Source organism: Lampris incognitus, chromosome 2, assembly GCF_029633865.1.
Source record: "Lampris incognitus isolate fLamInc1 chromosome 2, fLamInc1.hap2, whole genome shotgun sequence".
NCBI classification, from domain to species: Eukaryota; Metazoa; Chordata; class Actinopteri; order Lampriformes; family Lampridae; genus Lampris; species Lampris incognitus.
In genome coordinates, this window is record NC_079212.1 from 30,245,261 (window position 1) to 30,272,257 (window position 26,997).

Consider the following 26,997-nt stretch of genomic DNA (forward strand, 5'->3'; position numbering starts at 1 on the left):
TTCCAAGATGGGAGGTGTTTGACTCTGTTGACAGTGCCCCTCAATGGGGACATTGCGAAGCAGCTGGATAGTGGAGGAATTGAAAATTTGCCTAGAAAAAGCATTAGAGGAGGTCTTAAGTGAGCTCTCATGTGTTTGCCATCCAGGAAAACTGAGTTGCTTCATTAGGATAAATTGAACAAATGTTGATAGATAATAAACAGAAATTTGCTGTGAAAGATTGGAAACAGGCTGCATTGGTTACACTGTCTGGCACAAATAAATAAAACATATCAGTGTAATGATACACTCGGATGAACTTGCTAATAACAACAGTACCAAATATTCCCTTGGAAATACCAGGGTTCCTTGGCAACAACACAGTGACTCATTGGAGGGTGAACACATTATTTTCTGATTGTGTAGGATGTCACGCCCTACTGAATTGCTTTAGTTGTAGTGTAAGCCATAGGACATGTTCAGTTTCTTTCCCCCTTGGGCTAGTTTACAGTCTCTACCCTCAATGAAAAGAAAGATTTGAAACTTTGTGCACTGGCCATAAATGGCATTTTCCCGTCAAATGCTTCCATCTTCTCTGAGACTGTCCCTCTCTCTTTCTCTCTCTCTTTCCCATTACCTCTGCACCCCTCTCTCTTCCACCTCCTTTTCTATCCTATTCCTTTCATTTGTGCAAAATGTGTGGTGGTGTGTTCTGACTTTGCAGAGAAAGCCGGTTTTGCTGAGCCCCGCTCTCCCTTAAGATGAGATGGTCTCGATAAGATGTCAAGATACAATCATTCAGCAACAAAAAACTCCATTTCCTTACTCCTCTAAGGGCATTAACCCTGCTGTTTGCTCAAAAAAAGAAAGAAAAAAAAGCTTGCCTGAGAGGTTGCAGCAAGGCGTACCTTTGTTACAGCACCTTTTCCACCTCATTGGCCGGCCTTTCCAGATGCTATCAATGAGCAGGTGATTTTGGTGCAGCCCATAAACTCTGCATTGCAGGGGAATAGACTGAATCACTAAACACAGGTTGTGGTCTGTAGGTATCTTTACATTGCATTTAGATTACCCACACAGCAGCGACCTTGACTCAGAGGGACAATCCTGCCTGCTGACAACACAGCACTAAGGCAACGATTACATACTACTTTTGGAGAATACAAAGTTGCGACGTGACATCAATGTCATGTTAACACTGTGCGATGTTTTTCTTTACTAAAGTAGATGCCTTATAGAAATATCTCTCTGTGGCATTAAACAGAACAAGATAGTGAATGAATGTGTTCAGATTAGTGTTTTGTCCCATACTGTAGTGTGTATTTTATCGGTCTCTTGCTCTTGCTACATGCAAATTTTCCCCATGACCGATGAAATGTCATTAACGGCGCCTATCTTATAACAAGAACTTAGTTTTATTTTCAGTGCATGGCTCATTGTCTGGTAGATCTGCATCAAAACATTTTTCGTTAATGCATCATAACAGTAATTCTATAAAACATTGCATGAGAAATGGTCGTATTACGTCTCCCAAATAATCCCAGTGACTGACAAACATGTACTGCCTACTCATCTTTTGTTGGATGGCCCAAAGCCAGAGACAACGCTTCTGTTTTCCTATGTAGTCTGTGTTTGGATCAAAAAGTCTGTGTTTGATTATTATTATTATTATTATTTTTTTTTGTTTGCTTTTTTCCTCCTCTTTCTTCCTAACTGTATCCTGCCAATTACCCCACTCTTCTGAGCCGGCCCGGTCACTGCTCCACCACCTCTGCCGGGTTGCAGACTACTACATGTCTCCAAGTGGAGTCACCAGCCGCTCCTTTTCAGCTGACAGTGAGGTGTTTCGCCAGGGGGACGTAGCGCATGGTAGGATCACGCTATTCCCCCCAGTTCCCCCTCCCCCCCGAACAGGCACCCCGACTGACCAGAGGAGGTGCTAGTGCAGTGACCAGGACACATACCCACATCTGGCTTCCCACCCGCAGACACGGCCAATTGTGTCTGCAGGAACGCCCAACCAAGCCGGAGGTAACACAGGGATTCGAACCGGCCATCCCCATGTTGGTAGGCAGCGGAATAGACCACTACACTATCCGGCTGCCCTAAAAATATTATCTTAGGACAAAAATAACCAAGAAACTTTCACATATTACTGTATGTGTTAAATGAAATACTGGGATGTGCTGGATTAGGGTCTGTTTCAAGAGGTCAAGTATAATTCAGAATTTTGTATTTTCAGTGTTCTGTAGTTTTTGTGCATTATTTTCAATGTCATCCAGTTTAAGGTTGTGGGGTGCTAAAACTTATCCCAGCTTTCTTTTTTTTTTCATCCCAGCTGTCATTGGGTGGAAGACAGGGAGACAGTCTCTGGACAGCTCACCAGTCCATCACAAAGTTACCGATACTCCTATACATGCTGCACCTATAGCCTCTGTAGTATTTGTGGTACTTAAGGTACTCAAGCATCCAGATCAATTCATGAAAAATTCAGCAGAGTTTAAGACATTAAGGCATCGAAAGCACCTGGACGTTTTACTTTCTAGTGCTTTATATCGTCTCTTAAGTTCCCGGGCAACAAATATAAGTACAGAGAGTAAACCGTTTTTTTTGTTAATGTAGCCAAGCAACAACATTTAACTTTGGAAAGTACAAAATGAATCACTTGGGAAAATCCCGGAATTACATGAATTACTTAGAAAACCCTTAAACCCCTCAATCCTGCAACATTTTGAAATGACTTGGGCTGAATGCAGCTCCCAGGCGACAGAAGGCCTGCTGTGTGGAAGGATACACACTGGCTGCACGATGCAAAACAGTAGCAGTAGCACTGAGCTGACTCCCCTCTGTTTCTATTCATATGCTAATCCACTACCCCAGCACGCCACCTAATAACCAATCCCCAGTCAGCCCCTGAGTCCAGATTCGCTCCATTGACTGACCAGCGGAGCTTCCTGAGACCTCTGAGGAGAAGCTTGAGGATGGGGCTCACGTGGTGCACACACACACGGGGCTCAAATTGCAGTTATATGGATGCAGGCAAGGTAATGTCTGCTTAGGCAAAACTACACTAACACAGTAAAAACAAATGTGCATAAAACCACACAGGCTTGTACAAAGACACTAGTGTGCATGCACACACATACACAAACACAACCACACACGGCGTCTTAATTACCCAGAAGGGTCCAATAGACTTTTATGACACCTGATGGGAGATAAATTTGAGCGTTAATGAACATCAGATGACTTTAAGGATTATTAGCCCCCTAGTGCATGTCTTTGCGTGTGTGTGTGTGTGTGTGTGTGTGTGTGTGTGTGTGTGTGTGTGTGTGTGTGTGTATGTGTGTGTGTGTGTGTGTGTGTGTGTGTGTGTGTGTGAGAGACAGAGACAGAGAGAGAGAGGGAGTGAGTCGCTTCCTGCCCTCCCTGGTGACTAATGTATCATATGCCGCAGCAGGGTTATCTATAAATAACAACATGATGTTCATTTGGTGAGCAGGGAGAAGGGGGTGAGTTTTGTCCGGGCAGATGGATGGACATTAACTCTGTGTGTGTGTGTGTGTGTGTGTGTGTGTGTGTGTGTGTGTGTGTGTGTGTGTGTGTGTGTGTGTGTGTGTGTGTGTGTGTGTGTGTGTGTGTGTGTGTGTGTGTGTGTGCGCGCGCCTGTGTGCATGTGCTGAAGTTATGAATGACAAAACAATTCTGTCAGAGGGTTTGCTAGCCAGTGGTATGCCGTGAGGTTTTGTCAACAGGGAAGATTGTTTTTCACATTGCTTGATGCCCATCACAGACCCACATCCATGCACACTTAAGAGAGTGTGTGTGTGTGGGGGGGCAACAGAGAGAGAAAAGGATGGAGAGATTGAGGCTACAGCAACAATTTCTCAGAGAAGACAGAAACATCCGTGTCAACCCAGCATATACAATGCAGTGGCTGATCCTTGCTCGCCACATGCTGCTTAGGTTTGGGTCAGAGTTGAAAGAACCCTCAGGAAACAATAACAAGACAGCTGAATTGCTTAGTGAGTGGGCTTTGGTTGACAGCCAAATGTCAGAACAGAGTTGAGAAATGCAAGATCGCCTTCGGGTGGGGGTCTGGGGGTGGGTGGGGGCAGCAGGGCGGCTTTCCTCAGCTCTGGGGCCCAAAGGCAACAACACATAATGTTCCATGTTGGGGGCAGATATTTTTACAAGTCACAAGTATGACCCGTGCTGTCAAGTCTCGTTCTGAGCCCTGGGAATACATTGAAGGGGTTAGACAATTGTTTATTTCGGTATTTGCATGACAGCCCTGGAAACTTTTTCCCATGACACACAATGGTGGAAAAATGCCTGATTTTGATGGTCTAAAAGAAATGGCTTGGGGTGTCCAGGTAGTGTAACGGTTTATTTTGTTGCCTACCAACATGGGGATCGCCGGTTCAAATCCCCGTGTTACCTCCGGTTTGGTCGGGTGTCCCTACAGACTGTTGGCCGTGTCTGCAGGAGGGAGGCTGGATGTGGGTATGTGTCCTGGTCGCTGCACTAGCACTTCCTCTGGTCAGACGGGGCGCCTGTTTTGGGGGGGTGGGGGACTTGAGGGAATAGCATGATCCTCCCACACGCTACGTCCCTCTGGCGAAACTCCTCACTGTCAGGTGAAAAGAAACGGCTGGTGACTCCACATGTATCAGAGGAGGCATGTGGTAGTCTGCAGCCCTCCCCGGATCAGCAGAAGGGATGGAGCAGCGAGCGGGACAGCTCGGATGAGTGGGGTAATTGGCCAAGTACAATTGGGGAGAAAAAAGGAAAAACAATTAAAAGAAATGTTTTATTTACTACATCACCTAATGACATTTATTTTGTGTTTGTGAGCTGTCATATCCATACACAAAGAACTACAAACTTGCATAATCAGATATTGTACCCAAGTAAACACAGGGGGTGCATTCACACACACAAAATGGTTGCCCCATCGAGTTAGAATCCCCTAAACCCAGTTGGTATCTAAAACCTGCCAACACATATTCCCCATCAGCTCCTCTGTCTCATATCAGTATAGCACTACTATGGCTCCGACACAAGTCTTTCTGTTCCCTTCAGTAAGCTGCCAGACTCCATCTGTTTCTCAAAGAGCTCCAGTTGATTAATGCGGCATGTGTGACATTTGGAGGTAATATCACTCTCCTGCATTGCCATGGCTACGATAAAGAAACTTTCTTTTCATAGTCTCGCTGCAGCCATTCTCCACAAAAGCTGTATGCTTTCTACCCTGCTGGAGTATTGAAAAACGGGAAGAATGGAGCATTAATGTAACATTGAAAGTAATGGATAAGCCTTATCTGTAACCAGGTGGTAGTCATTGTGCCTGCTTCCTGTATTTTGCATTTTTTTTCACTCCTCTATCAAACAGATGGAGAGAGAAGGGATTAAACAAAAGAGGCAGAAAGGTAGTGAAGCGTAAATTGGAAATGTGTGCTAGAAAGAAAGTTCCTCTGAGAATGCATCTTTTAATGTGAACGAGCCTGCCTGGTGTGATCCATTTTGATTCGACAATATCAGCACAAAAGTTCTAAACTTGTGACTAAATTATAATTGGCTGGAATCTGCCTTCTGGCTTCATTCTTTCCTGGAGAAATGCAATGCTTAAGGCGCCCTTCGTTTTTAACGGCCGCTGCTTGGGGACCCTTTGGCAAGGCACACCGAGCCCTCATTTGCTCGGCGGCCAACAGAGGAATGTCACTGTGCTGGGAAGTTCCCAAGTGTGATGTTGGGAAATGAGTAATTGTGAAGTGTTGCTGAGGCCCAGCGTGCGTAGACAATCAATTTTCCCTGAATATATCAAGGTAAATAAAAAAATCAATGGGGTTATAATTCGTTCAAACTGAAGCTGATCCTTTGCACTTGGCTGGATAAATATTATTGTTACACAGCGGGTGTGTTTGATCAACGGGGCCTTGCGCTTTGGTGAGTGCAAACGCCAAGCATCAAGGTGGACCCGTGACATTCTGTTTAATATACAAACAGGAGTCCAATTCAAATATACACTGGCACATAAATGGAGACACCCACAGGCCCGCCAAAAAGAAGTGTACACCCACGCGCCACAGCTTGACTTCTCTCTGTTGATTAAATAAACAGTTGTGTCATCTGTATACAATACATTTCAGTCCCATGCCTGCACATTATCTGTTAGGTTGAACTTTCCACAAACGTTACGTTTTGACAATAGCTATAAAACACATTTGTATTACAGGAGGGATACCTGGCTGTGACACACTGCTAAGATTATGTGGTTGTGCAACTGGTTTTGTCGCCCCCCCCCCCCCACACACACACAACTATTATATTTCTCAAAGAAACGTTTTCCTTCCCTCTGCCCTTGAGTCCACAGAGGGAAGGAGGGACATAAAGAGAGACAGACAGAGACGGAGAGAGACAGGAATGGAAAGAGGAAGTGCTGTCATGTTTTCCTTTCAAGACAGTTTTCTTTGGCTTTCAATTGGTATTTGAAGCCTGTCATTTCTCACTGCCAAGTGTTCAATCGCCACAGAACCCTACAGCAGAAAAAAAAGAAATCTATTGAAGATAGTTAGGAGTTTCTTACAACCCTTCCTCATGCAAGCATGTGATTCTATGGACCAGTCCACTCCCCCTTTCCCCGCTCTGCAGATGGTACGGTCCATTTAAAAAGGCGCTTGTCATCTTCTCAGTGCTCTGTGTCCTTTCAGCTGCGGGGAGCACATTACACAGGGAGAGAGCTGGCTCTCTAACATACACAGACACAGACACAGACACATTCTCTCTCTCTCTCTCTCTCTCTCTCTCTCTCTCTCTCTCTCTCTCTCTCTCTCTCTCTCTCTCTCTCTCTCTCTCTCTCTCTTTCTCTCCTTCTCTCGCTGAACTCTCTCGCTTGCAAACAGACACGCTTGCACACTGACTCCCACACCACACACATACATTCTCCACTGAGCGCACAGACACACACACACACACACACACACACACACACACACACACACACACACACACACACACACACACACACCCTGTAGCAGGTAGCAGTTACATAGCACATTTCCCCTGAGCCGGATAACCCTACCTAAGGAAAAGAAGGGACAAAACTGCTTTGAGGATTTAACTTGACTGTTTTTTTGTTTGCTGTTGTTTTATAAGGAGCAAGAAAAGGAACAAGGAGAGGGGGAAAAAGACAGAAAGGAGTGAACTGGGGGACAGCTTTCTTCCGTCAACAGCATGACACCCTGTTTGGATTCCTCTCTTCTCCTCAGGCAAAAATCCTGAAGATGATGGATGACAACAAGCAGTTGGCCCAGCGGATCGACGGGGCCATTCAGTCGGCCAGCCAGGAAGTGACCAACCTGCGCTCGGAGCTGAGTGCCACCAGCCGCAGACTGGCCGAGTTGGGGGCAGCCGACTCCTCTGCCAGCGTGCTGGAAAACCTCCAGCACAACCACCACGGTAGGACACTACAGACAGTCACACAGTCACAGTGGGGTGTGTGTGTGTGTGTGTGTGTGTGTGTGTGTGTGTGTGTGTGTGTGTGTGTGTGTGTGTGTGTGTCAGAGTGTGAGGGGCTGAGAACATGTGGAGAGGATTGAGTGGGTCAGTGCAGCACTGTCACGGCTGTTTGTTAATCTTTAAGTGTCTTGCGCGAGAGTGTGTGTGTGAGTCTGTGCTTGCACGTGATGTAGTACAGTATGTGTGTGTTTGCGAGAATCACAGCAAACATTGAACACTTGTGCAGTATGCTTGGATGAGTTTAAAAACAAAAGCAAAAAAACGTCCCTTTCACACTTGCAGCCCTGAGAATAAGTGCTTATGTGGTAGTCAGTGACAGGGTGACTGGGATGAACAAAAGGAGCTGAATGGGGTGGGGGTTTGGGGGGGGATGAGGCATGGTTATGGTTATGGTGTGTGGGTGTGGGGGGTGCTCTGTTGGCCTGTGTCCACTTTCAGATCTTCTACAAATCCCTGCTCATGTTTAATAATTAACCCCCTGAACCTTTAAGAGGGGGTAGTGCTCCTCTTTAGCGGGTAAAGCTACCCCCCCCCCGTGCCCAAGTTATCTTCTTCTTTTACTTTCTTTCTTTCTTTCTTTCTTTCTTTCTTTCTTTCTTTCTTCTGGCACCTGGCCTCTGGTTCAATCGGTTCCCCCTAAACTGGGCAATGGATCTGTCTCTCTTGATGGGAGGGAGGGGCAAGGGGTGGGGGGGTTAGGGTTTAGGGTTGCTCTGGGCTACTGTTACCGAGTGCAGTTTGAATGGCTGCCCGGTCTGCAGAATGCTGCCCCGTGTACTTGGTGTGTGTGCTGCTCTGCTTGTCCTGTTCAAGCTACAGACTTATTTTGACATGAAGATTGTTAACAACTGAATGTTGGTGCCTTTAACTCTGTGTGTGTGTGTGTGTGCATGTGTGTGTGTGTGTTGGTGCCCACGCACATGAGCGGATGTGCACGTGGGCATGGGTCGCTACTATATCCCTTCAACTTCTGCACCACCACCACCCCCTCCCCCTGTACTCTCACACTCTTGCTGTGTCCATTGCAGTCAGGTGGCATGGAGCAGCACTCTATAATAAGCTTCATTCCATCTTGGCATGAGCAGACTCATACCTCTAAGATACATCTTTGATCAGATTGGGAAAAGGACACTGTCTCGATGTTTTACATTTATTAAGGAAAAAAACAAAACAAAAACTTTTGTATTCCCACAGTCAGAGATTGCAGGCTGTCCTCAGTCGTGTTATGTAGAGAAAACTCTGCTGCAGCAGCAGCAGCAGCAGCAGCAGCAGCAGCAGCAGCAGCAGCAGCAGCAGCAGCAGCCTTGCCCTTCTGCTGTGCTGCATACCTACTCTGATACAGGCTGTCCACCACTGGTCACGAATGGTCATGTGTCAGCATTGTTGTTTTCAATGGACTGTCTCTATTGCTTTGTTCTTCAGTTATTTTTGTCTGGTGTGTGTGTGTGTGTGTGTGTGTGTGTGTGTGTGTGTGTGTGTGTGTGTGTGTGTGTGTGTGTGTGTCTTTTTGTACATGCTCTCTTCATCGCTCATCCCCTCACACTCATGCTGTTGCCATAGTTTTTTTGCGTGTGTGCTCACATTAAGATTAATGTGAAAATGCATCTTTTGAGTGTGTGTGTGTGTTCGTGTGCTGCTCTATTCCTTCAACACACGTCCCCTCACACTCTCGCCGTTACCATAGCAGTGTGTGCGTGCGTGTGTTGTGCGTGCCGTTGCGAGTGACGACAAGCATTCCGCCGGGTGAGTTTGAGCGCTGATGTCATTGTCCCTCGTAGCTCTTTCTGCTCTCAGCCGAAAGTGAAACTGAGCCCTGCATGTTCGGTCATGATCATCCCCACTGCGACAGCAAGAATTCTCCCTGGAGAAGACCCATACCTCAATAATGTCACAAGGATCCCTAAAATATTAATTGGACTGGTTAGTCATCATTTTAGAATCTTATCTTTATTATGATTTGTTTTTTTATTCTTTTTTTTGTGGTTCTCGTCAAAAGCTCCAGATTCTGATGCACAGTAATTTCAGAAACGGATCTATAATCTCTTGTAAAGGGGTTTCAGTGATTGGAAATGCCACACTGACCTTATGGTGCGATGTGTCTGTAACACACATCCTTTTTGGCTCCTGTAGATAAGGTCACTGGATGCCGCCGATATTTCCTTTTTATATTTAGTCCGTATCTCATGCACTATCATGGCTTCTCTGCCAGGCTGTCTGTTTTATTTCCTCTCACTCAAACCTTTCCAGTGTGCATAAGCAGAGAGAGAAGTCTAGGATGGGGAGTGGGTGGTTTGGGACGGGGTAATTCATCACGAGTAGTTGCCATGGGGAGGGAGGTGTGTGGTTGGGGTCAGTGGTTCATTGCGCATATTGCAGACTGAGAATCCTGAGGGATGCCCCGTGGGGGGGCCACCTCGCACTTCATAACCAACAGCAGCAACCCCCGCTAAGCTAGCTTACCTACCTGCATACCACCTGGGGATCCTACATTCATAACCCACAATTTCCCAAGTTGTAAGTCCATTTGAATATGGCGCGTGTTGTGTTCATTTTTTATAGTGTAGAGATTTGCGTACAAGTGGCTGATGTATAATATTCATGGCATCTGCTGAACGATCACTTTAACACATGCACACGCAGATATGCACATGCACACAGATGCGCACCGTAATGCATTTCCCTCTGGATTTGCACCGCTCGATCTCTTTTTTATCCTCTTTCTCACACATAAACTCACATACCATCCCAAAGTGTAGGTGGATATACACACACACACACACACACACACACACACACACACACACACACACCAAAGCCCCAACATGCACATTTATTTCAAAGCATCCTCCAACCTCGTCTGTCTTCTGAGCTTTTTATTCTCATGTGGAAGTTGATGAGTCTCCCTCTGGAATTGAACAGACATAATTTCCATTCGCTGTGGAGCTGTGGGGCTTCTTATAAAAAGAAATGCTGAGCCATCATACAACTGGCCCAGAATTTCTACCTGTGGCCCCGATTCCTGTACAGAGCACACACAAAATGCTAGTAATTACCATGGTTGCCAGGGAGCTGTTTATTTTTCCTACTAGTATTTCACGCTTGCCACCTTACAGCCGTACAGAAAGTATTTTTCTGTGCTGTTCCACAATGGCCCGAGTAAATATAAACCCACTGTTTACCTGCACGCTAGTAGTACTGTCCTTTTCATACGGTGTATTACGCTACTCTTCTGTTGTCCCTGGTTTATGGGGAGTGGAAATGGAAATGTGTCCTGGTCGCTGCACTAGCACCTCCTCTGGTCATTTGGGGGGGGGGGACTGGGGGGAATAGCGTGATCCTCCCACGCGCTACATTCCCCTGGCGAAACCCCTCACTGTCAGGTGAAAAGAAGTGGCTGGCAACTCCACATGTATCGGAGGAGGTATATGGTAGTCTGCAGCCCTCCCCAGATCAGCAAAAGGGGTGGAGCAGCAACCGGGTGGCTCAGAGAGTGGGGTAATTGGCCAAATGCAATTGGGGAGAAAAAAGGGATACCCCCCCCCCCTAAAAAAATAATCTATCTTTAATTGCCATATCTTGGCCAGTAAAATAGACTCTTATTCTCACATCTTATATCTAGTTTCTTGACTTAGCTTTATTTAATTAATTGGGCCTCAGACAAGTTTAGTTCCCAGAGAGAATATACTAATGCGTCCAGCCATATGTAGACTGTAAGAATATTATGGAAATGGATCCCCTTATCATTTTGAGACTGAAAAGGAAAAAAAATGAATATGTTGATTCAGTTGTGAAAGGGAACCTCAGTCGAAAGTTTACGCTTTGATTGAAGCCGATGGTTTGGTAACCACGTCATAAGAAGACTGGGTGCATTATTCAGTATTCAATGGTTTTGAGAGAAAATCAGTCTTGCATATATGACAAGACCATTTATTTGTGTATAGGCACTGTTGACCCGAGTATGGGTGGTCAAGGATTAATACGATTATTGACTACATTTTCATCTTAGCCCATATGCACTGCCTCGTTGCATTATTTTGTGAAGCTCATTAAAACCTCTCCATGTTGACAGGATGATCATTTATCTGGGGAGGGAAACAGTGTTTCATCATGAATAAAACAACTCGAGATATATTAACTTTTGTAAAAGTGTTAGCACAGAGATCAAAGCTGAGTCAGGCCAATTATATCATTTAGCATTGAAGATTTTGGTGTCTCTATGCAGCAGTAATAAGCTGACCACCTCTGCATACAAATGCCAGGGGGACTAAAGTAACATGCTGGTCTGTAATTCTGCTCACTCGAGGCCTCTCCAGCTACTGGCATTTCTTATTTAGCAAGGTTAAGGTTATCAGGGTCCTATTTGCTTAAAAACTGGTCACTTTTTTGGCTGGACTGGACCAACGGGCCAGCTCTACAAACGCAAATGTCCCTGAGCAACCATTTTAGAGTGACTGAGTGATCATGTTTACACGATTGGGCCGCTGGATCAGGTGACCAATTACGTCACTGAAGTTACATGATTGGTCGGCCGACCAATGAAGTCGCTGGTAAACACAGACGTGGGGAGTTTCCCTATTGGCTGTTGCTCTTTCGAATTGAATCAGCACATTGGTTCCAGCTTATTCCGCATTTATCACACGCTAATGAATGAAATATTTTGCTGCTCTTCCCACACCTGGTTACGCACTGTGACAGTCCTGCATGGAGCAGAGTAGAAGGGAAAACAGCTCTCCATGCGCCAAGACGCATGAGGGAGAGTGCAGAGTTAAAGCACCCCAAGGATGGGTTAAATGAAGAGAACAAATTCGTTGTAAGAATACAATTCATTGTATCAATACAGTGTCTAATAAATTGGCTTTCATTTCATTTTCATTTCATAATAATCACTATGACACAAAATTCAATACAGAGTGAGTCTTGGAAAAATGAGACATCCGCAGACAGAAAGAGATGAAAGAGGAGGGGGAGTTAACAGATAATTAAAATAGTTATAATTACAATTAAATTGATTTCTTTTTCAAGTCAAACATCCGAAGATATGAGATGGAATTATTGTTCTTGCCACTGCATTTATAGCTTTTTTTCTTTCTTTTTTTTTTTAAATGTGTTTCTACAATACTGGTGGAAATATCCTAAATAAATCAACATTTGTGAGCTTTTTGTTTTGTTTTTTTAATAAACCACCTAAAAGCAGTGTAATTTGTGTTTTGGCTGCAGTAAATTTATGATGCATTCTGTAGCAATATTCTATTATGACCCTATTTACAATGCTATTTTGCAAACTGGAAGAACTACAGCTATGGTGCTGATTTGTATTTAGCTGCATGGTGCAGCTCAAGGGAAATGTAGTTTTTAAAAATATTAATGCATTTCCTAGAAAGCCCCCTGAGGCAAATTTGTAATTTGTGATATTGGACTGTACAAATAAAAGTTACTTGACTTAACTGGAAGTTGTAAATACTGAATTGAGAGTACACTGAGGGGTTTAAGGGGATGGGAAACACATTTATGGGATCAGATTTTAAATACAGACCTGACCCTGGAGAAGTAGCTGATGATGAAATGAGATGAGATTTTAAATATCTAATTGTTAAATGAGTGAAAATTACTTTTTACGATATTTGACAGTGCCCCCGCTTGGTGACTATACCCATATGGGTATAGACACAGCTGTAGTCAAGAGCTCTCTGTAATAGTTGGTCCCATGTCTGTGGCCCCTTCTGTTGCTGAATGAAATGAAAGTCTTTCAACATGCGCTGAGGTCAAGGTTCAGAGGTCAATATTTCCAAGCAGGAGCCACAATCTTAAGACTGACATAATGTTACTCTATAGGTCAAGACCTTTCCAACGATGTATTTGGTTTAGCCCTACAACAAAGTTTTAATTTTCACATTTCACGGACATAGCCTTGGTCCAGGTTTGCTTTCAGAAAGCCCTTTGGAGGCCCAACACATGAAATGAAAGGTCTTAAGTTTTCTTTGTCTGTTTTTGTGGAAATAGTGACTAACATGATTTAAGGTAATCATTCATTCATTCATTCATTCATTCATGATCCAAACCGCTTATATCCTGCTCTCAAGGTCGTGGGATGCTGGAGCCTATCCCAGCAGTCATTGAGCAGTAGGTGGAGAAACACCCTGGACAGTCCGCCAGGCCATCACAGGGCCCGCACATACACACACACACACACACACACACACACACACACACACACACACACACACATACACACACACACACACACACACATACACACCTAGGGACAATTTAGTACGACTGATTCACCTGACCTACATGTCTTTGGACTGTGGGAGGAAACTGGAGCACCGGGAGGAAACCCATGCAGACATGGGGAGAATAATTTTTGACTAATTTACAACCAAACTAAAATGGCCTACTTTGGAGCTTATTTTCTTGATGAAATGTGAGATCTTTCTTTTCAGATCTAACCCCAAACCAAGCAATTCAGGTCTCATACCTGTAGTCATGCCCTGGATGGTCAGCAGGATTGCAATATTTAAAGGTGGCTAATTTTAAACACAAACAAAATAATTTTCATTTTGTGTATTGGGCCTCCAAAGGACTCTATGAAACTAGACTTGTGCCAAGGCTGAGCCCTTTGGAGGCCCAATACATGAAATGAAATGTTTTTTTGATTAGTCACTTTTACATATTGCAATCCTTTTGAGCACCCAGGGCATGACTACAGGTATGGGGCTTGAATTGCTTGGGTTAGGGTTTCCCACTGAGAATAAAAGGAATGTCAGCCATTTTTTTTTCAGACAGAAACTTGACAGTCACATGATGTGACGCCGGCTGCATCAACATTGGCTATAAGTTGAAATGTTGATATGAAATGTATTTTTGGTTCAAAAACGTTGAGATTCAACATATCCATTGTTTGCAGAAACGTAAAATGCCAACATTTTATTCTGGTGACTGGGTTGTCAGTATACTTTAACAACAAATATTCTGGTACCACTTCAGAAAAATTGCAGATGAACATTTAATATCCAGGAATTCATCCTACTGCTAACTAATCCCTTTAAGAAATTGGCTACAATTTCCAACACTGACCATACACAGTCCAGCCATATTCTAGGTTTTGACCGAGTATTGTTTACAGGTAAGAATGGCAGTGCAGACATGGGATGAAGCCTAATTCTTTTATTGACCTCAGCATAGCATTGTTGACTTAATTGTCAGGTCAAAACGTCATTGCTTCATGTTTGTTATACATCCAGGTCCTATTGCTGTAATTTCTTCAACTTGGGCTTTTGCCACTATTGTTCCACATGAACAGCTTGAATAGTCTACAACATCCAAACACACTCAGTCTGTTCTCAATAATAACCTCCTTGGGAACACATCTTAATCTACATAACAAAGCTAATGTGGCATTTCAGGGAGGTTACATTGCTCTCTTGAAATTATGTGTATGCCTGATTGCAGATCTTTTCTGCTCTGCAGGGCTCCTGTCATTCTATGAAAAGTGCTAACATTCGAATGATGGCGTCTTGGGGGGACTCTACTCATGGAAGAAATGCTGCATTAACCTCATATAAGTGAGCAGGGACATCAGTATGCACAGAGGCACATACTGACACATGCGGTGTGTATCCATGGATCAGAATGCTTTGTAATGCCATGCATATGAACTTATGCCACATATAGTAGGATACACATGAACATCAGTCACATCTTTCTTAGTGCGTTCAAGGATGCAACCTGAAATTCACAGCCAGATATTTAAAACCACTATACAACAACCAAGTTCAGATGAATTTTTCTTTTAAAAGCAGTAAATTATGTTTCACTCCCTTGTCAGAAGTTACAGTAATTGATTTGTAATTTCTGGTGGGAGTCAGCAGCATTTCTTTTTTTTTTTTTAAAGGTCGATATCTTGTTTTGGAGTGAGGAGTATGGCTATGCATCTATCTCAAGTCAATACAAATAAGGACAAACATCAGTTAAAAATAAAAAAAAAACCTTCTTTACATATCTTGGCTGTTTGAAAATGTCAACAGGTTTTAAACTAATGCCCTACACCGGGAGTGCCCACACTTTTTTGGCTTGCGAGCTACTCTTAAAATGAACGCTCAACATGATCTACCAAAAAAAAAAAAAAAAGTACACTGAATTACTGTGTGGACCCATTTCAATTGATTCAGGGTCCCTACCTTATTCTGATGACTTGCCACTGATTGGGTCAGCCAGGGTTGCATATATCCAGACAGTAGCTGCTGGTAGCTAGCCTCTAGCAGGCCTCCAAATGATCATCAGTCATGGTGGAATAGTATTTGGACTTGATAATCTTCTTGTGGGAGAAGGCTGACTCACATAAGTCGAGCCGAAAAATGCAGTCGGTGAGGTAGCACTTTGCTTCATGTTTGGATACTTTCCCTCCGTAAGTAAGTTCCAAAACTGTCCAGCATGGGCCCACAATTTCAATTGAAATTCAGCCTGCAGCGACAAGATATCATCCGCCGGTGCAGACGAGTTCCTGTCAAACAGTGTTGCGATTTTTGAAGCCAGGGAATCAACCTCAGTGTCTTATCCTAATGGAAAGTACATGAATATAGCGATCGGCTTGAGTAAAGCAAAGCCTTGAAAGTGTTTGTCAAAGTCTGACCGGATATTTTCAATCTGGGCACGTTCCTTCTTTTGCTTCCCCAGCCCAGATGTGATGTTTTGGAAGTTCCCCAAATGCGCTCCAGCTTTGAAGACAGCAGTTGTAATTTTCCTTTGAAAGCTTTAACTGAGCTTACCATGTCGATCACAGTCTTGTCTTTTCCTTGCAGCTCTAAATTAAGCTCATTCAACATTTTGGTAAGATCTGTTCAACATGCCAAATCTAGCAGCCACTGATCATCATAAAGTTGTTTGTATTCTGCATGTCTAGTGCCAAGGAGAAATTCCCTTACCTCCGGTAGAAGCTCTCGAAATCTCTGCAAGAATTTGACCCTACTCAGCTATCTGACATCTGTGTACGGCAAGAGGTCAGTGTGGTTGTGTACAGCCTCCTCCAGATACACATGAAACAGTTGTCTTTCAAGAGATCTTGCCTGAATAGAACAGGTGATTTTTATTGACACATCCATGACGTCTTTCACATTCAGCATTTTTGCCCAAAGTGCTTGTTGGTGTGTTATGCAGTAATAGTTAAGGAAGTTGGGAAACACGTCCTCCTCTTTGCATTTGACAATGAATCCATTAGAATGGCCCACCATTGCAGGTGCACCATCGGTGGTGATTGACATCAACTTAAGACATTTGAAAGCTGGGTTTTGTCAACAGCGTTGAAAGTCTGAAAAATATCCTCACCTTGAGTGTGTTCTTTCATCAGTAACATTGATAATAGTTCCTCTTTCACTGTCCTGTATTTGAACACCATCCTAATGAAAACGCACTGGATCACTAAGGTCTGTGGACACATCTGGCTGCAGTGAGAAACACTCGCAGTCTGCCATGTCCTTCGAAGTGCATCAAATCATCAGCCATCACTTTACAGCGCTGTGGTACCATGCCTCTGGATATTTGAACAACTTTGATAGTGAATACCATTTTATGTTTGTTTTTAAAATCCCTAAACAATGAGTCTGCTGCTTCAATGAAGGCCTCTTTTACCATTGGTCTATCTTGGAAGGACTTCTTAAGTTTCATGATGGTATTGTTAACCCAGAATCGTGCTTCGGTGGCTGCCTTTGCTTTTGATTTCGGCTGTGTGAAAATTGACAGCTGTCCGATTAACTGTGATTTCAGTTCCCTCACCTTTCTCTTTCTCAACTTGCTTTTGGTAGGGAAGTCTCTGTCGTACTTTTTATGAACGGTTTGAAAGTGCCTCTCCACGTTTCCTTCCTTTGGAATAGCGATGCTGGTTGGCAGATCAGGCAAACACACTTCGAACACGACATGGTGAAAAAAAGTCTTCCTCCCATTCCACATGGAAGTGGCAAGTTTTCAGCTTCTTACTTGGTCCCATGCTCATTTTTATATTGTTCTTTGCTATTATTAATTTGAATTGGTAGGCTAGGTTGCTATGAATGAGGTTAGTTCAGTACTGTTAGCTCGCGTGAGTTTTATATGAGGGTGTGAGGTTAGCTCACTGCCGCTTTGCATTCTGGGTTTGCGGTCTGGCTGCTCTTTATATCAATCAATTGGCAGATGCTATTGCAGGAGGGATGAACATTTAAAAAATCTGATATTAAAAAATGTGTTTGTTTTTTGTTTTTTGAATGGCATGTGATCTACCAGCATGACCATTGCAGTCGACGTATTGGGTACCCCCGCCCTACACTTTCCACCTTGTATAATGGATTCAGAAAGGTCCACAAAAAGTAGTTTGCAGGGATGCTTCAAAGGTCAACAGTTTCCTGGTTGAGTACGTTTTCCATCCATCCATCCATCCATCCATGGATCATGATAGACCATCATGGATGAATGAGTATGTTTTGCGTTATATTAATCTGTAAATATGGCACGATGCCTGAAGAGAGTTTTTTGATATGCAAAACATTTTTTTTTGTTAGGATTTGTGATAATGCGTTCTGTGCCAAATTATTTCAACTGTTTCAAATATTTGAGTAGAGTATTAATCTTCTTTCCTATACACGATAATCATGATTCATTCTTGTGTTAATATTACAGCCAAGGCATTCATTTTGGAAGTCAGAGTTGTAAATACGCCTCATTCTATGAACAATATTTGAGTACTTTGAAGAAATTAACTGTGTTGCATCTTTCCCCAGCTTTCCAAGTTTGACCCCTGATCACTGTAAAACAGGCGTTTCCCCCAAGTGTACTCCTGTACTGGTGTGGAGGTTGTGTTCTTGTCGAAAGATCCTAATTTGAATCATACTGGTGCAGAGTTTGCTACAGTTGATGACAGGTTTTTACTCTGACATGCATATCCCCCGCTGTCTATTGAAAGTTTGGATGTCTTGGAAAACCTGTTTTACATTTTACATGTTTTTTTGTTTGATGCCATCTTTCAATCCCTTTCATTTATTTTAAAACGTAAGGTACACGTGATGCCGGTGTCAGTCAGAGATGCAGTTAAGAGTTGAATGTCAGCTGCAAGACTGATTGAAAAATAGAAAGAAACATGTTGAGAGGAAACATACAACATAGCACATTCTTACTTGAGTTACCTCAAGCTGTGAAATGGTCCTAAGACAGATTAGTGTTTTACTGTTGACATAGATGGGGTTTCAATCCCTTTCTGTTGTTGGCAATGAGGAACTTAATGGCTTGCATCAGCAAATAATAATCCCCTTCAGGTTTCATGTGTACAGCAAATTGTATGGTCATTTATTTGATGAAGTTAAGGACCAGATGGTTACTCATCAAAACAGTCCTCAAAAGTCCAATTGAAAGTGCAAGAGCCACAATGCCTGTGGCAAATTTCATGAGACTCCTCTCCGGGTGCCAACTCGAATTAACTTTGCTAATGAATCTAAAGTTTAGAGGAATTTGCTGCCCACTGGAAATCTTGTTTCAAATGAAATGACCCATTACAATTGTCCACATGATATTATCATTGTTATTAACTATAATCAATATAATGGTAATAATAATGACCTGCACATAATGCTATATCGGTATGGTTAATTGTTGTTAGGCAGCATGGTTGTTCAGTGGTTAACACTGTTGCCTCACAGCAAGAAGGTCCTGGGTTCAAACTCCAGAGCATCCCAGGTCCTTTTTGTGTGGAGTTTACATGTTCTCCCCATGTCTGCGTGGGTTTCCTCCAGGTGCTCTGGTTTCCTCCCACCATCAAAAAGACATGCATGTTAGGGTTAATACTCCTGTCTGTGTCCCTGACCAAGGCAATGGAAAGAAGAACTGGAGTTGGTCCCCCGGTGCTGCATGGTGGCTGCCAACTGCTCCTAGTGTGTGTGCTGGTATGGGTCAAATGAAGAGAATGAATTTCCCCACAGGGATAATAAAGTGCATCATCATATTAATCTTAATTTTAATGTTTACCATCAACTGTGTGCTTAAACGTCTTTTGTTCGGATGGACATGAAATCATTCTAGCATATTCTAAATGTGCCTGTGTGTGTGTGTGTGTGTGTGTGTGTGTACAACATGTACAATGAGTGTGTCGCCGCTCCCACTCCAGCTTTCACCTAAGATATTGAGAAGGGAGGGAAAAATCTCTCTCTCTCTCTCTCTCTCTCTCTCTCTCTCTCTCTCTCTCTCTCTCTCTCTCTCTCTCTCTCTCTTTCTCTCGCTCGCTCGCTAGCCAATCATCATTTACCGTTGGGCTTTAGCACACTCACAGGGTCTCATTTGACATTATTACCCTTCTTAGTAATTAACACATAAGCACACACACACGCACACACACACACACACACCCACCCACCCACCCACCCCTCCACATCTCAGCCCCCATTCATTTCAGACACAAAAACACTCATGTGCATATAAGGCTTTTACTGCCCCAATAGATAATTTCACATTCTTGACTGTGTTTGGGTTCGCCCAGTTCAGGAGACCATATTTTGATGTTCCGGTTCAGTCAGTGTTCCTTAACGAGCTTCAGCAGTTCTCGGACATGTGGCTCTGCGCTGCCCTCTGTCCTTGAGTCTGCCTTTCCTTGTTGCTGATGCAAATAGCACTCTCACACACAGCAGCAGATGGCTCAAACGACTGCGCTTGGTCATCAGTGACATTGCACATATTCAAACACCCATTAAGTGCAAATGCCGAGTGGGTCTGTTCATGTTTAACTGGGTGTAATGTGTGGGGTGAGAGACAGAGAGAGAGAGCTAACGAGAGAAGAGGAGAGCTGAAGAGAAAAGAGGTGAGAGAGAGAGAGAGAGAGAGAGAGAGAGAGAGAGGGCAAATAGGAGTAGAGGAATCAGAGAAAAGGATTAAGCAAGCAGAGGAGAAAAGGGAGAGAGAGAGAACAAGAAAGAAAAGACAGAGAGAGAGCAAAACATATTTTCATACCCTGCAATGACAGGAAAGGAGATAGGGATGCAGCTAGAAAACCACCTTGCTAAGCAAATGCCACTTTTCCTGCAGAAAGTCGTTTGAAGGAGGATACAGAATATTCTGCGGCTCAGTAAAGGTGTCAGGCCTGAGTAATGGATAATGCAGCATTCAAGTTGTTCACCACAGTGAAAAATAATTAAAACTCCCATTAATTTCAAGAAATACTTCATTAGCCATGGGGACATCAGTCATGTTACACTACGTACACCAAGATCCTTGGTTATTTTCTAGACAGGCTCCATTTCTTATGTTTGCCAGTGGGCTTAAGTGAAACATTGCTGGTGTTGGTCCGCTGTCACTGCTGTTGCACACTACCATCAGTAGCCTGATACTTTTAGGTGATAATCATCCTAAACTGTGTTGTTGTCAGTGCCCATGAAGGTAAAAAAAAAAGAGAGACAAATTAGAGCAGCCAGAGCAATGCAAGGCTGTATTGCAATTACAGTGGAGGGAACAGTGCCTTAGCACACTGCACTGAGAGAGCTGATTGGCTCACGCTTCAGCCCTGGAGAATGGCTCCTAATGGGCTGAGATGGGAGATGAAAGACCTTTTTGTATGTGTGTGTGTGTGTGTGCACACGCGTGCACCACCGTGTATAAGTGTGTGCATGCAAGTGTCTGTTGAGTGGTGTATCCAGCAATGACAAACGCCCCCCTGCCTCTCCGCTACGCATCCCCCAGTGAATGATGTGATGTGACTGGATTTGGCTGAGGGGTCTGGAGGGGGTTGTAGAGCTGCTGGGCGCCCTGAGATTTTGTCAGCAATTATTGGTGCTGAGGTGCAGTCAGGCGATCTGCTGTGGCAGCAGCCATGATGAAATGGCATTTCCTCTGTTCAACTCTCATCTCTGTAAGTGGTTGTTTGAAAGGAGGTGATTTTTGCCTCTTTCTGCTTTCTGTTCCCTCTCTCCAGGGCCCATGTGTTGTGTGGTACATGTGTTCAGCTGATTGGCACAAAGAGCCATGGGACTGTGTGGAGACAGTGCACTCCACTCCACATTGTTTTTCTGCAGGTTGGACAGTAGTGTAATATGAAGAACGCGCCAACATTTCAAGTTGTGATAATTTAAACATTCAACATTTATTTTCAACCTGTAGGACTTGCAAAGTAAGAAACTTTTTGTGCACAGCGTGGTTGTACTGTGTACTGAAATAGATTGAAATTCCCAGACGTGTAATACTGCATAACCCCGATGACAGTTAAACGCCTACTCAATCCTCTGTGCTAGTTTATATATGGAGCGATAATTTTGGATCTTAGTTGGCGGGTAAGTGGGGTGTAACCCAAACTTACGGGGGTATTTCAGGCTCAGGTAGAGAGGAATGGAATTACCGCATAGCACTGCCGGGGCCATAGCCTTGCCTCGGTGCATGTGGGACATAAGGAATGGTCTCAGATCAGATTTCCTCAAGCTCACGTCCCATGGCAGCCGTTTAGGAGCTGACAAATAGAGTGTGATCTCGGATCAGTGGCTCTGCAAAGCCTCTACTCATGTGTCAAGCGGCTTCCACCAGCCTGGAAGGAACCACCGAGGGAGCGCTGAGGGCGTTTTGAAGGGTCGCGAACTTTTCGAGTTGAAATTGACTTGCTGGAACGGCAACTCCGCTGTCGGAAAAGGTTATAGAGTTTTGTTCGTGAGCTGAACCAAAAAGGGCTCAATGCTCCAAAGCAACATTCAGCGGGATTTTAAAGTATGTGTATACACAGTTGATAAAATTATGTTGCGCTTGTAAATCTTCCTCTTGACACCACTACCCCCCCTTTTTTTTGTACTTGACTCTCTGCCTGGAATGTTGCCCTTAGATCACCTTGCTGATGGTTTGAGTCTAGACGAAGGTAATGAATCCATGGTTCTATGAAGTAAGACGAAGCCCAGGACTGTGAGCCACTTTTAGCCACATAGCTAAAAGTGCTTGAGCTACATACATTAAAAAAAAAGAAAAAAGTTGTTTCCATTTTTTTGTTTTGGTACTGATGCTTTTTTCCTAGGGTACCTTCCAACTCAGTATACTGATCATCATCTCAAACTAACACATTAGAGCGTTTGAGTTATGGCGGATTTTTTTGGATGAAAGTTGTCTAAACGAGCTAATATCAGAATCAGAATCATGTTTATTAGCCATGTTGGTTTGCACATGTACATGGAATTGGACTCCAGTTTCGTGGCTCTCTCAGTGTACTTAACAGAATAACAGCACTACAACACAACAATCTTCAGATATATACACAAAGATTGACTTATACAGGCGAAATAAGAGGTGATAAAGTGCAACGGTGCAGAGAATATATCAGATGCTGAGATAGATGTTAGCAGGTTACCTACATTACATGCCTGAGGTTGATGGACATAACAGAGCGTACCAGTATACGTACAATGTACAGTACAGTATATACAAAATGGTTGGGTTTATTTGACAATGTTAAGCATTCAATTGAATGACAGCCGGCGGAAAGAAACTGTTTTTATAACTGGTTGTGTTGGGGTACAGTGCTCTGTAGCGCCTGCCAGAGGGGAGGAGTAGGAACAGGTTGTGAGCAGGGTGTGATGGGTCTGCAGTGATGTTGTCTGCCCGTTTCCTGACTCTTGAGGTCTATATGTCTTGAATGGAGGGCAGGTTGGCACCAATGATTATCTCTGCAGACTTAACTGTCCATTGTAGTCTGTCCCTGTCCTGTTTGGTGGCCGAACCAAACCAGACAGTGATGGATGTGCAGAGGACAGAATGGATTATTGCAGTGTAGAACTGAATCAGCATTTCCTGAGGCAGGTTGAACTTCTTGTGTTCAATATAATATAATATAATAATCTTGAATAACTCTTTTCAAGGGTTCCAAAGTGCTAACCAACCAAGGAACATTAAGGGAAAATCATTGCAAAAGATGGATGGAAAAATAAATGACCGGTGATGCAGCGAAGATAAACAAACACCAAGAATAGTAAAAAGGTCTTGCAATAAAAGTGTGTTTTCAGCAGCGATCTAAAAAATGACTTTGTTATCCTAAGCTCCTGAGACAAGTTGTTCCAGTAGCCTAGACAGCAATAAAAAGCTTGGGATGTTAACTATATATATGTTGTACTTAGCAGAACAGAATTTTCACACACATATCACAAAGCCCTCCTCCTTTCATTTTTTTCCCCTAAGTCTCCCTAATTACGACACACATGCACAATTTAGTATGCACATGTATTCTTCAACATCCTGCCTGTCTTTATTATAGTTAGTTAGTCAGGCCGGGATGTTGTGAATGTGACTGATCATACGGCCCACAGTTGTCCGTCCATCAGCAAGCAGGCTGGCAGGCCAGCTGGTGCTTGCTGGGATGGAGAGGCAGATTGGGCACGCCTGGGTGGCACAGTGGTGGCAGGTGGGCACCGCCATCAGGTGCCACTATGCCCGCTGGCACCCACACAGCCTGTTCAGGGCCGCATCATCAGGAAGGGATGGACCGGGTATGCAAGTCGAAGGAGAGAAAGAGGAATCCTATGTCATGTGCATGCCAACCCTGACAAATTTGATAAAGTCTCCTGCGGATAGGAGAAGCAGTGCCAGTGTGAGGCTCACATATTAGGAAGATGGACATGGCGGGTGGAGGTGAGCAGAAGGGTTTGGGGGATGGTGTGGGAAGGGTTTGGGGGTTATTCGGTGGAGAACAGATGTTTGTGTCATCGCAGCTTGGGCATCATGCTGAAGGAGAGGGGGCATCGCTTATGGAGAAACGGGAAGAGCTCACCAAGGGGAGTGCACATGCTTAGAAAATGACAAATGCACAGGAGTACACACACACACACACACACACACACACACACACACACACACACACACACACACACACACACACACTACTTACTACAGTATGTTTGTGTATGTAGTACTGCTCCTCCATAAAAAAGTTAAAAATACTGCATGTGCTGCAGTTTTCATACATACACGACTGCCTCATTATTTTTTTCTTTTCACGCTTCATAAACCATTTTTATTTACTTTTTCTCATCATGACTAACGTGTCTATGAAGTCCTATTCTGTCTGCTGATACAGTTGTACTGTTAAAATATCCATCATCCACCAATATTAGGCAAGCGATGCAGTTCTTTGTCGTACTAGACCATCATTCACTGCCAGCCAAGGTGCAGTGCTTGAGGTACTCAACACGGCTGCCTAAAGCTGGTGGGCACATTGCTCTACCAACATTACTCAAGCATGCTATCCAGAGCAACACAGAAAATAATGAAGTGCCTCTTTTAGGTCCACTGTGGGTTACACTGTGTAAATTACATCCTATCAATTTCATATAAATTCAAATAAATTGAAAACTACTGGGTCGTTTTGTGAAGTGAAATTCTTATTTCCCCTTGCTTTATAATGAAATCGACTTTGGGAATGTAAGGTGTTTGGGGGGCTCTAATAGATATGTCACTTCTCCATTTAATTCTATTACTCATGAAAGTCAAGCGTTTCAGTGGGCAGTTGCCAAACTAGATTATCCTTTTACTGACTCATTGTGTAGTTTCATTCAGTCTCAATTATCACCAGCTAACTAAAAGTTAATGCTGCATTTCTTGTCAAATCACCCCCTGAAAGACACATTTAGCAGTTGCACGTTACTCAAACTGCGTAATGAAGAACGTTGGCAGAGATAAGGCAGGTGAATTGACAAAGTAATTGCCAGTGTGCTTTGAAAATCCTGCTTCATTACCTCAGAACTTTGTTAGCAAGCTGAATCACAATGTTGCTGCTCTAAACCAAACAGAAACAATCAGAATGCTCTCACAGTTGGCTTCACCTCAGTAATGAAGAGACGGGTTCAAATGCTCCCACTGAGCCACTGAGTCTAACCTTTTCTTGTCACCTTTCAGTCCTCTATAGGGACCCCATATCTACAGATTTGTTCATGCAAACAAATTGAATGACATTACACGAGATACTCAAGAGCTGGGTGTCATCTGTTTTTTAAGCCGAGAATGCAGTGTTTGGATTTTCTCTTACAGCGATTGTTCCCGTCCTTGCCTTTCATGGTATTTATTGACTGGGGCAATATTGTTGGACAAACCCCATGGAGGCACAGGTTCAGGCTGCATGAGAAAGAGTAGCATTTGACTGAAGCCCTCTTTAAAGTGGATTTTATTATGTAATTAAGATGTTTTAAGTAAGATGAGATAAGCTATTACTTTGATAGTGATCTGCAGTCCACTCTGCATCTTTAATTGAATTTAATTGCCATTGATTATGCAAGATTCGACTCCAGCTACGTGATTGGCCTACAAGACTGTATAAGCAGTGATGGAAGGGTAGGGTCGGCATCACGATGATCCTCACTGAGCCCACTTGACTACTGACCCCAAGACAAATGACCTTTCAATCCGAGGTAGTGAGATCCTCACTGAGTCAGTGGACAGTGTCGAATCAGTCACCACGCCTGTTTAAAAACCTATAGATCCCTGTCTCAGGGAAGTTTAGCTGCTTCCTGATCAATAGAGAGAAGAGACATCAGTGCTGAGAGGTTTTCAAAACTCTGTATGTGCAGTAACATTTGCAAAGCTGTGGCCATCTGATTCAAAACCGTTGTTGATAACAATGCCATGTTGGAATTTAGGAATGAACATCCATCCATCCATTATCCAAACTACTTATCTAAATTCGGGTCGAGGGATGCTGGAGCCTATCCCAGCAGTCATTGGGCGGCAGGTGGGGAGACACCCTCGACAGGCCGCCAGGCCATCACAGGGCAACGAACGTACTGTAGCGAATTCGGGGGGCAGCCACAGGAAACACCACAGCCAGGATACGAACTCGTATCTCCTGCACTGCGGGCGACAACGTTAACCAGTCGACTAAAGGGTCGGACCCTTATATTTCTTCCTACAGTTAATCCAGTTCATATGTAATCCCTGAGTGGAGCATGTTAATCTGAATGGTTTGATTAAATTATTTTTTTTCTTCTGTTTTTAGCATTCTTCTTAATACTTGTTTGTAAATTAAGCAATCCTGTTAGCTTCTGACAAACTTTAAACAGCTTGTAGTGAAAAATGCATTTACTTTTTTATTTTTACCTGGGGTAAATCTTTTAAAAGTCATGTCCCATTTTTATTCAAGCATTTGGCTCTTATCTATAACATGATAAAAGGACAGGTAAAGTCAGCTGCTCTGTCAGTCTGGAATCAGTCATGGCACCTCATGCCTCTTCAGTGAAGAAACCTCAACTTGTCTCTCAATCCCAAACAAGAAAAGTTCAACCAGAGTTCAAAAAAGGAAGAGAGGGAGGAAAAAGAGACAAGGGAGAGATATTTTCACTCCTTCTCACCTCCAGTGTCAGTAACTCCCCGCCCATTGGCTCTTTTGATAAGAGAAGAAGTTGGGTTTGACAGCTGGGTAGGTTACAGATATTTGGGGGAGCTGTAGCCAAACTCAGGTTTGAAACAATTGTTCTTTGATGGACCAAGAGGGCTGTCATCTCTGATGGAACACCAAGAGGAATCTTCAACTCAGCCCCA

General features: G+C 43.6%; 1 protein-coding gene across 2 annotated transcripts in view; it reads left to right on the top strand.

The window, feature by feature from the left end:
* The first annotated feature begins 6,795 nt into the window (after positions 1–6,795).
* kazna (kazrin, periplakin interacting protein a) overlaps positions 6,796–26,997 on the top strand; it is a 223,144-nt gene continuing 202,942 nt past the window's right edge. For both annotated transcript variants that reach the window (XM_056274020.1, XM_056274022.1), the window contains exon 1: positions 6,796–7,440. In XM_056274020.1, the coding sequence (XP_056129995.1) occupies positions 7,266–7,440 (175 nt within the window). In that variant the 5' untranslated portion in view covers positions 6,796–7,265. The remainder of the gene's footprint in view (positions 7,441–26,997) is intronic.